At 43.0% G+C, this 15,799-nt stretch overlaps 1 protein-coding gene across 1 annotated transcript in view; it reads right to left on the reverse strand.

Moving 5' to 3' along the window:
* fras1 (Fraser extracellular matrix complex subunit 1) overlaps nucleotides 1-15,799 on the reverse strand; it is a 229,565-nt gene that overhangs the window by 52,292 nt on the left and 161,474 nt on the right. Inside the window, exons 36-43 of the mRNA XM_071354262.1 lie at nucleotides 12,985-13,232; nucleotides 9,874-10,025; nucleotides 7,184-7,346; nucleotides 5,665-5,800; nucleotides 4,416-4,612; nucleotides 2,559-2,715; nucleotides 584-847; nucleotides 80-274 (exon numbers count right to left, since the gene is read on the reverse strand). Of these exons, the coding sequence (XP_071210363.1) occupies nucleotides 80-274; nucleotides 584-847; nucleotides 2,559-2,715; nucleotides 4,416-4,612; nucleotides 5,665-5,800; nucleotides 7,184-7,346; nucleotides 9,874-10,025; nucleotides 12,985-13,232 (1,512 nt within the window). The remainder of the gene's footprint in view (nucleotides 1-79; nucleotides 275-583; nucleotides 848-2,558; nucleotides 2,716-4,415; nucleotides 4,613-5,664; nucleotides 5,801-7,183; nucleotides 7,347-9,873; nucleotides 10,026-12,984; nucleotides 13,233-15,799) is intronic.

The following is a 15,799-nucleotide window of genomic DNA, read 5'->3' on the forward strand; positions in this document are numbered from 1 at the left end:
GAGAGAGAGAGAGAGAGAGAGAGAGAGAGAGAGAGAGAGAGAGAGAGAGAGAGAGAGAGAGAGAGAGAGAGAGAGATACCTTTGTTGACATCCTCCTGTGTGAAGCTCTTGACAGGTCCTTTAACAGACATCTTGTCCTGTCCTCCTCCGTCTTCTTTAGAAAGCTGTAGTCTTCCTAATGGAAGGTCTTTGGTGAGGATGTACCTCAGCTTCAGGCTATCTGAGTCTGAATCTGATCCCTTCAGGTTCTGCTCGGTAATCTTAGCCACTGAGCCTGAGGGGAGAATAGGTACAGTAAAAGTCAGGATACGCCAAAGAACACAACGTAAGACAGCTAGATCAGCCTTTCACAATCTGCTGTGCCAGTATCCCCAAGACTGTACATTTTGACACCATCTCAGAACTGGAAGTACCTGACTCAACAAGTAATCAACAAGCCCTTTCAGAGTTGAATGAGGTGTGTTCGTACCCAGTCACCATGAAGACATGTCCTGGCGCAAGAAAAAAACACCTGTTTGTCCCTGTCCTTACCTGCGGAAACTGTTTAAGGTCACGCAAGGTCCACACAAACCCAAGAGCGTACCTGCGGCCAGCTGCAAGCCTCTATTCACAGTCATCCTTGGTCCTTCACTCTTCCTGACGTCTATGGTGAAGGTGAGCCGTCCGGTGGTGATGTGGATGCCGTCGGTCAGAGAGAAGGCTAGCTCGTCACTGCCCCCGCTGGCCGCGTCAGGGGTGTACACCAGAAGCAGATCCAACACGTCCTGGTAGGTGAATGTGGACCCCTGAGACAGGATCCGACCGTTCTCCAGGGGCTGGGAGTAGAACTGCCGTCTACGCAGCTTGCCTGAAACACAGGACCATGGTGGTACAGAGTAATAATTAATAATGACACACAGGACCATGGTGGTACAGAGTAATAATTAATAATGATACACAGGACCATGGTGGTACAGAGTAATAATTAATAATGACACACAGGCCCATGGTGGTACAGAGTAATAATTAATAATGACACACAGGACCATGGTGGTACAGAGTAATATTTAATAATGACACACAGGCCCATGGTGGTACAGAGTATTAATTAATAATGACACACAGGACCATGGTGGTACAGAGTAATAATTAATAATGACACACAGGACCATGGTGGTACAGAGTAATAATTAATAATGACACACAGGCCCATGGTGGTACAGAGTAATAATTAATAATGACACACAGGCCCATGGTGGTACAGAGTATTAATTAATAATGATACACAGGACCATGGTGGTACAGAGTAATAATTAATAATGACACACAGGACCATGGTGGTACAGAGTAATAATTAATAATGATAGCCATGTATCTTTTTTATTTACCCCTCTTCATGACACTCAAAGACACTTTACATAAGGCAAACAAAAAAGAAAGGTAGATTGATGAAATAACTAAAAGTAGATGGGGTCACATATCTTCCTCACTGGAAGGTCTTGAATCCCGGCAACGCGCCTGCGTACCAGCGTACCTGCATCAATGATGAATGTGTTTTGCGCTTCGCAATGTCGTTTAGCAGAAGCTGTCTGGCAAGCAGACAGTGGAGAGGACAGTAAAAAGGCCTCTATAGCCTTCATAGGTTTTAGTTTTATGACGGTGTGACAGGGGCTTTATGGGAGGGTTTATGTTGCTTTTATTGCCTGCTGGTTGTGAAGAATGAGTCGCTGCAGGATTCTGACAGTACAGGGACAGTTAGTGGGACAGATGGAAGGATGAAGGGAGAGTTAGAGGGAGGGGCGGAGGGAGGGAGAGATAGAGGGAGGGGCGGAGGGAGGGGCGGAGGGAGGGAGAGATAGAGGGAGGGGCGGAGGGAGGGAGAGATAGAGGGAGGGGCGGAGGGTGGGAGAGTTAGAGGGAGGGGCGGAGGGAGGGAGAGTTAGAGGGAGGGGCGGAGGGAGGGAGAGTTAGAGGGAGGGGCGGAGGGAGGGATGGATGGAGGGAGGGAGAGTTAGAGAGAGCGATGGAGGTAGATGGAGGGAGGGATGGAGAGTTATAGGGAGGGATGGATGGAGGGAGGGAGTTAGATGGAGGGATGGATGGAGGGAGGGAGAGTTAGAGGGAGGGACGGAGGGAGAGTTAGAGAGAGGGAGGGAGAGTTAGAGAGAGCGATGGAGGTAGATGGAGGGAGGGATGGAGAGTTACAGGGACAGATGGAGGGATGGATGGAGGCAGGGAGAATTAAAGGGATAGATGGAGAGAGAGCTAGAGGGATGGATGGAGGGAGGGAGATGGAGGGAGAGTTAGAGGGATGATGGAGGGAGATGGAGAGAGAGTTAGAGGGATGATGGAGGGATAGATGGAGAGAGAGTTAGAGGAATGATGGAGGGATAGATGGAGAGAGAGTTAGAGGGATGATGGAGGGATAGATGGAGAGAGAGTTAGAGAGATGATGGAGGGAGATGGAGAGAGAGTTAGAGAGTTGATGGAGGGATAGATGGAGAGAGCGCTAGAGGGATGGATGGATGGAGGGATAGGCTGTTAGAGGTGAAGTGTGTGTGTGCGCATTTCTGCCGTACCGTAGGCAGGTTGCTTGGTGACGGTGATGATGATGTCGTTGTCTGGTGTGTCCTGGTCCAGGACGTTGAGAGAGGAGTTAGTGATCACCACTCCTGAGTTCTGCTCCACCTGAACTCTGTTCACTGATACCACCGGCTCCATCTCCTCTTTAGTCTGCTGCAGGAACACACACACACACACACACACACAAGCAATAGCACACGCACACACACACACACAAGCAATAGCACACGCACACACACACACACACACACACACACACACACACACACACACACACACACACACACACACACACACACACACACACACACACACACACACACACACACACACACACACACACACACACACACACACACACACACACACACACACACACACGTGTAAAGTTTAGCATACACACATGCAAGAAAACATACAGCCAAGGCTCAGGGCGGCAGGTAGCCTAGTGGTTAGAGCGTTGGACAAGTAACCGAAAGGTTGCTAGATCGAATCCCCGAGCTGACAAGGTAAAAATCTGTTGTTCTGCCACTGAACAAGGTAGTTAACTCACTGTTCCCTGGTAGGTTGTCATTGTAAATACTAATTTGTTCTTAACTGACTTGCCTATTTAAATAAAAAAATAATCATCACCTCAAGACTCTAACAGACGAAGGGATGCATTTTTATGCAGATAAAAAATATATAAATAAATGTATGGACAATGAAGTCCTGGTGTAGTTATCACAGAACAAGAAAATCCCTCAACCTTGTCTGAACGTTTTCTTTGTGAACTTTGCAATAAGTTAAGAGTTGCAGGTAATTATTATTAATAACATAGTATTTGTATAAACACACAACATACATCTTTAAAATGTGAGTAAAACTAGCATGTTGATATGATGGACTTTCAGTCTTTGCATTCATAGATCCATTTATGAATGTCAATGTATCAAACCAAGTGACAGTTCTGCTGTACGTCTTAAGGATTGTAGTTTTAATAATTATATCTACCAGTATATCTATGTTGACATTGAATGTCTGACTGGACCCATCACTGATGTAGTAGTAGTAGTAGTAGTAGTATTATCTACCAGTATATCTATGTTGACATAGAAGGCCTCTGTCTGGCTGGACCCATCACTGATGTAGTAGTAGTAGTAGTAGTAGTAGTATCTACCAGTATATCTATGTTGACATAGAAGGCCTCTGTCTGGCTGGACCCATCACTGATGTAGTAGTAGTAGTAGTAGTAGTATCTACCAGTATATCTATGTTGACATAGAAGGCCTCTGTCTGACTGGACCCATCATTGATGTAGTAGTAGTAGTAGTATCTACCAGTATATCTATGTTGACATAGAAGGCCTCTGTCTGACTGGACCCATCACTGATGTAGTAGTAGTAGTAGTAGTAGTAGTAGTATCTACCAGTATATCTATGTTGACATAGAAGGCCTCTGTCTGACTGGACCCATCACTGATGTAGTAGTAGTAGTAGTAGTAGTAGTAGTAGTATCTACCAGTATATCTATGTTGACATAGAAGGCCTCTGTCTGACTGGACCCATCACTGATGTAGTAGTAGTAGTAGTAGTAGTAGTATTATCTACCAGTATATCTATGTTGACATAGAAGGCCTCTGTCTGACTGGACCCATCACTGATGTAGTAGTAGTAGTAGTAGTAGTATTATCTACCAGTATATCTATGTTGACATAGAAGGCCTCTGTCTGACTGGACCCATCACTGATGTAGTAGTAGTAGTAGTAGTAGTATTATCTACCAGTATATCTATGTTGACATAGAAGGCCTCTGTCTGACTGGACCCGTCACTGATGTAGTAGTAGTAGTAGTAGTAGTAGTAGTAGTATCTACCAGTATATCTATGTTGACATAGAAGGCCTCTGTCTGACTGGACCCGTCACTGATGTAGAAGGAGAAGGTGTCCTGGTAGTGGTGGTCAGTGTTCTGGACGTTCTGAACGTAGAAGATGTGGTCAGTGGTCAGGTCGTCCATGGAGAAGGGAACCTCTGGACTGATGATGCGGGTATTTGAACCGCTCAACGAGCCCCCTGGGAGACAGAGGACGAAACCAGAATGGGAAGTGAGATCTCACTTCAGGGTTAGATCAGAAACATCCAACTACACCGTGTAGAAATACCACAGGCTAATAGATATTCATTTCTATTTCAACATTTCTCAGAAGGAGACACCGTAACTGAAGACCAGTTCTTCAGGCTAATCTCACATCGAGGATGAAAAACGGGGTTTACTTTGCAGAACAAAGACTTTTCTGCAGGCCTCCCTCCAATGTCAGTGTTGTTTCATTTGTCTTTATGTACTAAATTACTGTACCTCTGCTTATATTCACACTGCTCTGCCCAGGACAACTGTGCCTAATGGGAAATATAGGCTTATTACATTGAATTTCTCTCTCTCTCTATCTCTCTCTCTCTCTGCCTATCTCTCTCTCTGCCTCTCTCTCTCTCTCTCACTCTATCTGCCTCTCACTCTATCTGCCTCTCTCTATCTGCCTCTCTCTCTACCTGCCTCTCTCTCTCTCTCTGCCTCTCTCTCTCTCTCTGCCTCTCTCTCTCTCTGCCTCTCTCTCTCTGCCCCTCTCTCTCTGCCCCTCTCTCTCTCTGCCCCTCTCTCTCTCTGCCTCTCTCTCTCTCTCTCTCTCTCGCTCTCATTCTCTCTCGCTCTCATTTTCTCTCTCTCTCTCTTGCTCTCAATTCAACTCATTCTCTCACACTCTCTCACTCTCTCACTCTCTCACACTCTCTCACACTCTCTCACACTCTCTCACACTCTCACACTCTCTCACTCTCTCACACTCTCACACTCACTCTCTCAGGATCTAAGGCTTTATATTGGAGATGAGTGTTGTCTTTGAAAGAGACATGGTGCTGTCTATCAACAGACCAGACCACTGAAGAACCAGATGGTAAATATCTCCACCAGGGAGGTCTGCTGTCAAGATGTTACACTATGTTGTATATTACTGATATGCAGTGTACACACACACACACACACACACACACACACACACACACACACACACACACACACACACACACACACACACACACACACACACACCCACACACACACACACACACACCTCTTCGTCTCGTGTTCTCAATGAAGCCATATTTGGGTGCGCTGATCATCCACACCAGCAGGTCCTTCTTGGGTGTGTCCAGATCTGATACAATGATGTGATTGGTTGACAGCTGGACTCTTCCTCCTTCCTGGACCTAGATATACATAAAATAGAAAGTTGCAGAATATATGGCCAATATATCATGGCTAAGGGCTGTTATTACCACGACGCAAAGCAGAGTGCCTGGATACAGTCCTTAGCCATGGTATATTGGCAATATACCACAAACCCCAAGGTGCCTTATTGCTATTATAAACTGGTTACCAATGTAATTACAGCAGTAAAAACAAATGTTTTGTCATACCCGTGGCATACGGTCTCATATACCACGGCTGTCAGCCAATCAGCATTCAGGGCTCGTACCACCCAGTTGTATAATGTAAATTAGAGACCACGTTCCATAGAATTAGAGTGACTAGAACAGACATAGAATTAGAGTGACTAGAACAGACATAGAATTAGAGTGACAAGAACATACATAGAATTAGTGTGACTAGAACAGACATAGAATTAGTGTGACTAGAACAGACATAGAATTGGAGTGACTAGAACAGACATAGAATTAGAGTAACTAGAACAGACATAGAATTAGAGTGACAAGAACAGACATAGAATTAGTGTGACTAGAACAGACATAGAATTAGTGTGACTAGAACAGACATAGAATTGGAGTGACTAGAACAGACATAGAATTAGAGTGACAAGAACAGACATATAATTAGAGTGACTAGAACAGACATAGAATTAGAGTGACTAGAACAGACATAGAATTAGAGTGACAAGAACAGACATAGAATTCGAGTGACTAGAACAGACATAGAATTAGTGTGACTAGAACAGACATAGAATTAGAGTGACTAGAACCGTCATAGAATTAGAGTGACTAGAACCGTCATAGAATTAGTGTGACTAGAACAGACATAGAATTAGAGTGACTAGAACAGACAGAATTAGAGTGACTAGAACAGACACCCTCCATTCCAATATCAATTTCCAATGTCAGAGGTTCTGTTTCTGTTCTACTCATTTATGCTACATTGATCGACCCTGACTCCTTCACATCACAGTGACCATCAGGCAGCGGTGCTGGCGCTTGCGTTAGCACACACACACACACACACACACACACACACACACACACACACACACACACACACACACACACACACACGGGTCCACTGAGCGTTGCATCAGCTGTGTTGCCTGGTGTTGCAAACTGTCTCTCTTTGTTCTGTTACCTAGCAACTGTCCAAACAAGCTGAGTAGTGTGTGATCGTGTGTGTGTGCACATACATGTGTGTGTGTGCACGTGTGTGTATGTCCGCGTTCGTGTGTGTGTGTGTGTTCGTGTGTGCGCGCGTATGTACGTGTGTGTGTGTGTGTGTGTGTGTGTGTGTGTGTGTGTGTGTTCGTGTGTGTGTGCGTGTGTGTTCGTGTGTGTGCGCGCGTGTGTACGTGTGTGTACGTGTGTGTGTACCTTGATGCCACTGCGGACAGTGACCACTGGAGGCTGTCTCTTCATGGAGGTGATGGTGATGGTACACATCTGGTTGTCAAGGCGATTGTTCTCACCGTCGTAAACAATGAAATGGAAGATGTCCGTCACCGGCTGATTTCCTATCTCAAAGGAAGTGATGTAGCTTGTACGGCAGGAAGGAGATGTGAGCTTTAGTAAAGTAGTCTTCAAGGAAAACAAAACAATACACATTTGACCCAAAACCAGCGCAGAGCATCTTCTCAAAATAATCCCCGTTTACTACTAACAACAACAACGATGATGTGACATGTAGAAAGACTTAACATATTACAAGTTTACTGTAACACATTAGAAGGGCTAATACATGCTTATAACAAGTCATAAATCATTATAGCTACCGATTGCTTTTAAGAAAAGTGTTACCCAAGAATCTAATTAGACTTCATAGCCTACATCACTTTCGTGAACGATGGGCTACAGATTAGTGGTGGAAGAGGTGATGGGCTGCAGATTAGTGGTGGAAGAGGTGATGGGCTGCAGATTAGTGGTGGAAGAGGCGATGGGCTACAGATTAGTGGTGGAAGAGGTGATGGGCTGCAGATTAGTGGTGGAAGAGGCGATGGGCTACAGATTAGTGGTGGAAGAGCTGATGGGCTGCAGATTAGTGGTGGAAGAGGCGATGGGCTACAGATTAGTGGTGGAAGAGGTGATGGGCTGCAGATTAGTGGTGGAAGAGGCGATGGGCTGCAGATTAGTGGTGGAAGAGGCGATGGGCTGCAGATTAGTGGTGGAAGAGGTGATGGGCTACAGATTAGTGGTGGAAGAGGCGATGGGCTGCAGATTAGTGGTGGAAGAGGCGATGTGCTACAGATTAGTGGTGGAAGAGGCGATGGGCTACAGATTAGTGGTGGAAGAGGCGATGGGCTACAGATTAGTGGTGGAAGAGGCAATGGGCTGCAGATTAGTGGTGGAAGAGGTGAGATTCTCCTCACACTAATAAAACGCGTTATACATGCAGATCTATATCTGATCTATATCTCTATATCTGATCTATATCTCTATATCTCATCTATGTCTGATCTATATCTGATCTATATCTAATCTATATCTAATTCTACATCTGATCTATATCTCTATATCTGATCTATGTCTGATCTATATCTCTATATCTCATCTATGTCTGATCTATATCTGATCTATATCTAATCTATATCTAATCTATATCTAATCTACATCTGATCTATATCTCTATATCTGATCTATGTCTGATCAATGTCTGATCTATATCTCTATATCTGATCTATATATCTCATCTATGTCTGATCTATATCTGATCTATATCTGATCTATATCTGATCTATGTCTGATCTATGTCTGATCTATGTCTGATCTATATCTGATCTATATCTTTATATCTGATCTATATCTGATCAACATCTGATCTATATGTCTATATTTGACCTACATCTGATCGACAGCTGATCTACATCTGATCGACATCTGATCTATATCTGATCTATATCTGATCTATATCTCTATATCTGATCTATATTTGATCTATATCTCTATATCTGATCTATATATCTCATCTATGTCTGATCTATATCTGATCTATATCTCTATATCTGATCTATATATCTCATCTATATCTGATCTATATCTCTATATCGGATCTATATATCTCATCTATATCTGCTCTATATCTGATCTATATCTATATATCTGATCTATGTCTGATCTATATCTGATCTATATCTCTATATCTATATCTCTAACTGTATAACCCAGGTGTGTGTACTAACGTATAGTGCAACACAGTGCAACTCCGATATGAGGACTAATGGTGTATAAAAAGCCCTTTAAAAACTAGCGAGAAGTACCTGAATAAAATATTATATTTTGCTAATTCTCATTAACACAGAAAAGCAGTCTGCTAAGTTTAACTAATGCAAGTGATTTAAACCCACAGCCCCAGAGATGTTTGCTATAATATTAGCCTAGCGTGCTAATTAGTACCAAAGCTAATCAGAGGCACATTATGGGGATGAAGTCCCAAGGCCTAATTTTTGTTTTCATTTTGATGCCTGGTTTTCATTGTGTGTGTGTGTGTGTCTTGCAGGTGGTTTGTATTTAATGTTTGCTAATTAGACATGCAAATTGAGCTAAGCTGTTTGTGCTTTTCCCATATCGTCACTAAAACACACTAAATATTTTTCTACCGTTTCTAATTTGTAGTGAGGATTTCACAAAGCCTCACGTGGAGAAGATTCTATTGTATAGTAGGAGTGACAGAAGATAGAAGCCATTACTTTTACAGAAACCTTTCGACTAAGTCGCTACTTTAAGCCTAAATGAGAATTGCTCTCAATTAAATAACCTGGACCGATAAAATCAAAATTTATTTGAAATATCTACACGGCAGAACAAATCGTCTTAATAATTACTTCAATAATAACTCTCTCTCTCTCTCTCTCTCTCTCTCAATTCAAAGGCTTTATTGGCGTGGGAAACATATGTTTACATTGCCCAAAGCAATTGAAACAGCTTTTAAACAAAAGTGAAATAAACCGTAATTTTTTTCTTTTTACAGTAAACATTACACTCACAAAAGTGAGGAATAGAGACATTTCAAATATCACATTGTGTACTCGCTCTGTGTCTGTCTCTGTGTGTTATGGAACTGACTCTACCTGATCCGGTGTTTGTTGATGTCGTCCACGGTGAATGAGGAGTATTCTGTCATCTCCTGCTGGTCTGAGTCTGACCCTGTCCTGGTCAGGATGCCGTACATAGGAACTGACACCAGCTGAATACGTATCTTCTCGTCTGGAGAGGTGTCGCTCTGCAAAATACGATCACATATTTCATGATACAGTACCGGTCAAAAGTTTTTACAACATCTGCTCATTCAAGGGTTTTTCTTTATTTTTACTATTTCCTACGTTGTAGAATAATAGTGAAGACATCAAACCTTTTTTTTCAAAGCTGTCATCAAGGCAAAGGGTGGATATTTGAAAAATCTCAAATATAAAATACATTTTGATTTATTTAACACTTTTTTAGTTACTACATGATTCCATATGTGTTATTTCATAGTTTTGATGTCTTCACTATTATTCTACAATTTAGAAAATAGTTTAAAAAAAAGAAAAAAACCGTTGAATGAGTAGGTGTTCTAAAACTTTTGACCGGTAGTGTACATTATAATTATGAAACATATAATATAATGAATGCTGATTATTATGTGAAGCTGTGGTTGAACATACAGTATCTACAGCACTTAAACACAGCAACCAGAGCCACTAGAATACAGAGGGTTCAATAAGTCAGGACCATAATGGAAGGAGCTGAACCACATTAAAATCTCTGGACATCATATTATGATGAGGCTGAACATGAACACACACCAGGAGTACCATTCAGAGGGGGTCCCACACACACACACACACACACACACACACACACACACACACACACACACACACACACACACACACACATATATATAACTCTGAGCATCAGTACACACACACTCAGGTGTGTGTACTAACCGTATAACCCAGGTGTGTGTACTAACCATATAACCCAGGTGTGTGTACTAACCATATAACCCAGGTGTGTGTACTAACCATATAACCCAGGTGTGAGTACTAACCGTATAACCCAGGTGTGTGTACTAACCATATAACCCAGGTGTGTGTACTAACCGTATAACCCAGGTGTGGACTAACCGTATAACCCAGGTGTGTGTACTAACCATATAACCCAGGTGTGTGTACTAACCATATAACCCAGGTGTGTGTACTAACCGTATAACCCAGGTGTGGACTAACCGTATAACCCAGGTGTGTGTACTAACCATATAACCCAGGTGTGTGTACTAACCATATAACCCAGGTGTGTACTAACTGTATAACCCAGGTGTGTGTACTAACTGTATAACCCAGGTGTGTGTACTAACCATATAACCCAGGTGTGTGTACTAACCATATAACCCAGGTGTGTGTACTAACGTATAACCCAGGTGTGTGTATTAACCGTATAACCCAGGTGTGTGTACTAACCGTATAACCCAGGTGTGTGTACTAACCATATAACCCAGGTGTGTGTACTAACCGTATAACCCAGGTGTGGACTAACCGTATAACCAAGGTGTGTGTACTAACCATATAACCCAGGTGTGTGTACTAACCATATAACCCAGGTGTGTGTACTAACCATATAACCCAGGTGTGTGTACTAACGTATAACCCAGGTGTGTGTATTAACCGTATAACCCAGGTGTGTGTAATAACCGTATAACCCAGGTGTGTGTACTAACCATATAACCCAGGTGTGTGTACTAACCGTATAACCCAGGTGTGGACTAACCGTATAACCCAGGTGTGTGTACTAACCATATAACCCAGGTGTGTGTACTAACCATATAGCCCAGGTGTGTGTACTAACCGTATAACCCAGGTGTGTGTACTAACTGTATAACCCAGGTGTGTGTACTAACTGTATAACCCAGGTGTGTGTACTAACCATATAACCCAGGTGTGTGTACTAACCATATAACCCAGGTGTGTGTACTAACCATATAACCCAGGTGTGTGTACTAACCGTATAACCCAGGTGTGTGTACTAACTGTATAACCCAGGTGTGTGTACTAACCATATAGCCCAGGTGTGTGTACTAACCATATAGCCCAGGTGTGTGTACTAACCGTATAACCCAGGTGTGTGTACTAACTGTATAACCCAGGTGTGTGTACTAACCATATAACCCAGGTGTGTGTACTAACCATATAACCCAGGTGTGTGTACTAACCATATAACCCAGGTGTGTGTACTAACCATATAACCCAGGTGTGTGTACTAACTGTATAACCCAGGTGTGTGTACTAACTGTATAACCCAGGTGTGTGTACTAACTGTATAACCCAGGTGTGTGTACTAACCATATAACCCAGGTGAGTGTACTAACCTTGTAGATCAGGTGTGTGTAATAACCATATAACCCAGGTGTGTGTACTAACCATATAACCCAGGTGAGTGTACTAACCTTGTAGACCAGGTGTGTGTACTAACCATATAACCCAGGTGTGTTTACTAACCGTATAGCCCAGGTGTGTGTACTAACCATGTAGACCAGGTGTGTGTACTAACCGTATAGCCCAGGTGTGTTTACTAACCGTATAACCCAGGTGTGTGTACTAACCTTGTAGACCAGGTGTGTGTACTAACCGTATAACCCAGGTGTGTGTACTAACCTTGTAGACCAGGTGTGTGTACTAACCGTATAGCCCAGGTGTGTTTACTAACCGTATAGCCCAGGTGTGTTTACTAACCGTATAGCCCAGGTGTGTGTACTAACCTTGTAGACCAGGTGTGTGTACTAACCGTATAGCCCAGGTGTGTGTACTAACCTTGTAGACCAGGTGTGTGTACTAACCGTATAGCCCAGGTGTGTGTACTAACCTTGTAGACCAGGTGTGTGTACTAACCGTATAGCCCAGGTGTGTGTACTAACCTTGTAGACCAGGTGTGTGTACTAACCTTGTAGACCAGGTGTGTGTACTAACCGTATAGCCCAGGTGTGTGTACTAACCTTGTAGACCAGGTGTGTGTACTAACCGTATAGCCCAGGTGTGTGTACTAACCTTGTAGACCAGGTGTGTGTACTAACCGTATAGCCCAGGTGTGTGTACTAACCTTGTAGACCAGGTGTGTGTACTAACCTTGTAGACCAGGTGTGTGTACTAACCGTATAGCCCAGGTGTGTGTACTAACCTTGTAGACCAGGTGTGTGTACTAACCGTATAGCCCAGGTGTGTGCGTCTGATGACACTAGTACTTTTCTCAGGAACCTCCATGGACAGCAGGGCCTCTGGGTCTCTCCTGGGTCCGTCGCCCCCGACGGCCAACACAACCACCTGTACCACTGCCGTCGTCATGGAGAAGCCGTCGGTAACGGTGAAGGTGATGGCGTCCTCGTCGGTGGAGAGGCCAGAGTGTTCATACTGTAAAACGTTACGGGTCACGTCACTGAAGGAGAACGTGTCACCTGTAAGGGACAAGGGAGTTGAATCATACCGTTAAATAAATACAACCTTTATGTTATTCTTACTGGTCTAACTACCTACTGTTACTGGTCTAACTACCTACTGTTACTGGTCTAGCTATCTACTGTTACTGGTCTAACTACCTACTGTTACTGGTCTAACTACCTACTGTTACTGATCTAACTACCTACTGTTACTGGTCTAACTACCTACTGTTACTGGTCTAACTACCTACTGTTACTGGTCTAGCTACCTACTGTTACTGGTCTAACTACCTACTGTTACTGGTCTAGCTACCTACTGTTACTGGTCTAGCTACCTACTGTTACTGGTCTAACTACCTACTGTTACTGGTCTAACTACCTACTGTTACTGGTCTAACTACCTACTGTTACTGGTCTAGCTATCTACTGTTACTGGTCTAACTACCTACTGTTACTGGTCTAACTACCTACTGTTACTGATCTAACTACCTACTGTTACTGGTCTAACTACCTACTGTTACTGGTCTAGCCACCTACTGTTACTGGTCTAACTATCTACTGTTACTGGTCTAACTACCTACTGTTACTGGTCTAACTATCTACTGTTACTGGTCTAGTGACCTACTGTTACTGGTCTAACTACCTACTGTTACTGGTCTAACTACCTACTGTTACTGGTCTAGCTACCTACTGTTACTGGTCTAACTACCTACTGTTACTGGTCTAGCTACCTACTGTTACTGGTCTAACTACCTACTGTTACTGGTCTAACTATCTACTGTTACTGGTCTAGTGACCTACTGTTACTGGTCTAACTACCTACTGTTACTGGTCTAACTACCTACTGTTACTGGTCTAACTATCTACTGTTACTGGTCTAACTACCTACTGTTACTGGTCTAACTATCTACTGTTACTGGTCTAACTACCTACTGTTACTGGTCTAACTACCTACTGTTACTGTTCTAACTACCTACTGTTACTGGTCTAACTACCTACTGTTACTGGTCTACTGTTACTGGTCTAACTACCTACTGTTACTGGTCTAACTACCTACTGTTACTGGTCTACTGTTACTGGTCTAACTACCTACTGTTACTGGTCTAACTACCTACTGTTACTGGTCTACTGTTACTGGTCTAACTACCTACTGTTACTGGTCTACTGTTACTGGTCTAACTACCTACTGTTACTGGTCTAACTACCTACTGTTACTGGTCTAGCTACCTACTGTTACTGGTCTAGCTACCTACTGTTACTGGTCTAACTACCTACTGTTACTGGTCTACTGTTACTGGTCTAACTACCTACTGTTACTGGTCTAACTACCTACTGTTACTGGTCTAACTACCTACTGTTACTGGTCTAACGACCTACTGTTACTGGTCTAACAACCTACTGTTACTGGTCTAACTACCTACTGTTAATGGTCTAACTACCTACTGTTACTGGTCTAGCTACCTACTGTTACTGTTCTAACTACCTACTGTTACTGGTCTAACTATCTACTGTTACTGGTCTAACTACCTACTGTTACTGGTCTAACTACCTACTGTTACTGTTCTAACTACCTACTGTTACTGGTCTACTGTTACTGGTCTAACTACCTACTGTTACTGGTCTACTGTTACTGTTCTAACTACCTACTGTTACTGGTCTAACTACCTACTGTTACTGGTCTACTGTTACTGGTCTAACTACCTACTGTTACTGGTCTACTGTTACTGGTCTAACTACCTACTGTTACTGGTCTAACTACCTACTGTTACTGGTCTACTGTTACTGGTCTAACTACCTACTGTTACTGGTCTACTGTTACTGGTCTAACTACCTACTGTTACTGGTCTAACTACCTACTGTTACTGGTCTAGCTACCTACTGTTACTGGTCTAGCTACCTACTGTTACTGGTCTAACTACCTACTGTTACTGGTCTACTGTTACTGGTCTAACTACCTACTGTTACTGGTCTAACTACCTACTGTTACTGGTCTAACTACCTACTGTTACTGGTCTAACGACCTACTGTTACTGGTCTAACTACCTACTGTTACTGGTCTACTGTTACTGGTCTAACTACCTACTGTTACTGTTCTAACTACCTACTGTTACTGGTCTAACGACCTACTGTTACTGGTCTAACGACCTACTGTTACTGGTCTAACTACCTACTGTTAATGGTCTAGCTACCTACTGTTACTGGTCTAGCTACCTACTGTTACTGTTCTAACTACCTACTGTAACTGGTCTAACTATCTACTGTTACTGGTCTAACTACCTACTGTTACTGGTCTAACTACCTACTGTTACTGGTCTACTGTTACTGGTCTAACTACCTACTGTTACTGATCTAACTACCTACTGTTACTGATCTAACTACCTACTGTTACTGTTCTAACTACCTACTGTTACTGATCTAACTACCTACTGTTACTGATCTAACTACCTACTGTTACTGTTCTAACTACCTACTGTTACTGATCTATCTACCTACTGTTACTGATCTAACTACCTACTGTTACTGTTCTAACTACCTACTGTTACTGATCTAACTACCTACTGTTACTGATCTAACTACCTACTGTT

This window comes from Salvelinus alpinus, chromosome 19, assembly GCF_045679555.1.
Source record: "Salvelinus alpinus chromosome 19, SLU_Salpinus.1, whole genome shotgun sequence".
Classification (NCBI taxonomy): domain Eukaryota; kingdom Metazoa; phylum Chordata; class Actinopteri; order Salmoniformes; family Salmonidae; genus Salvelinus; species Salvelinus alpinus.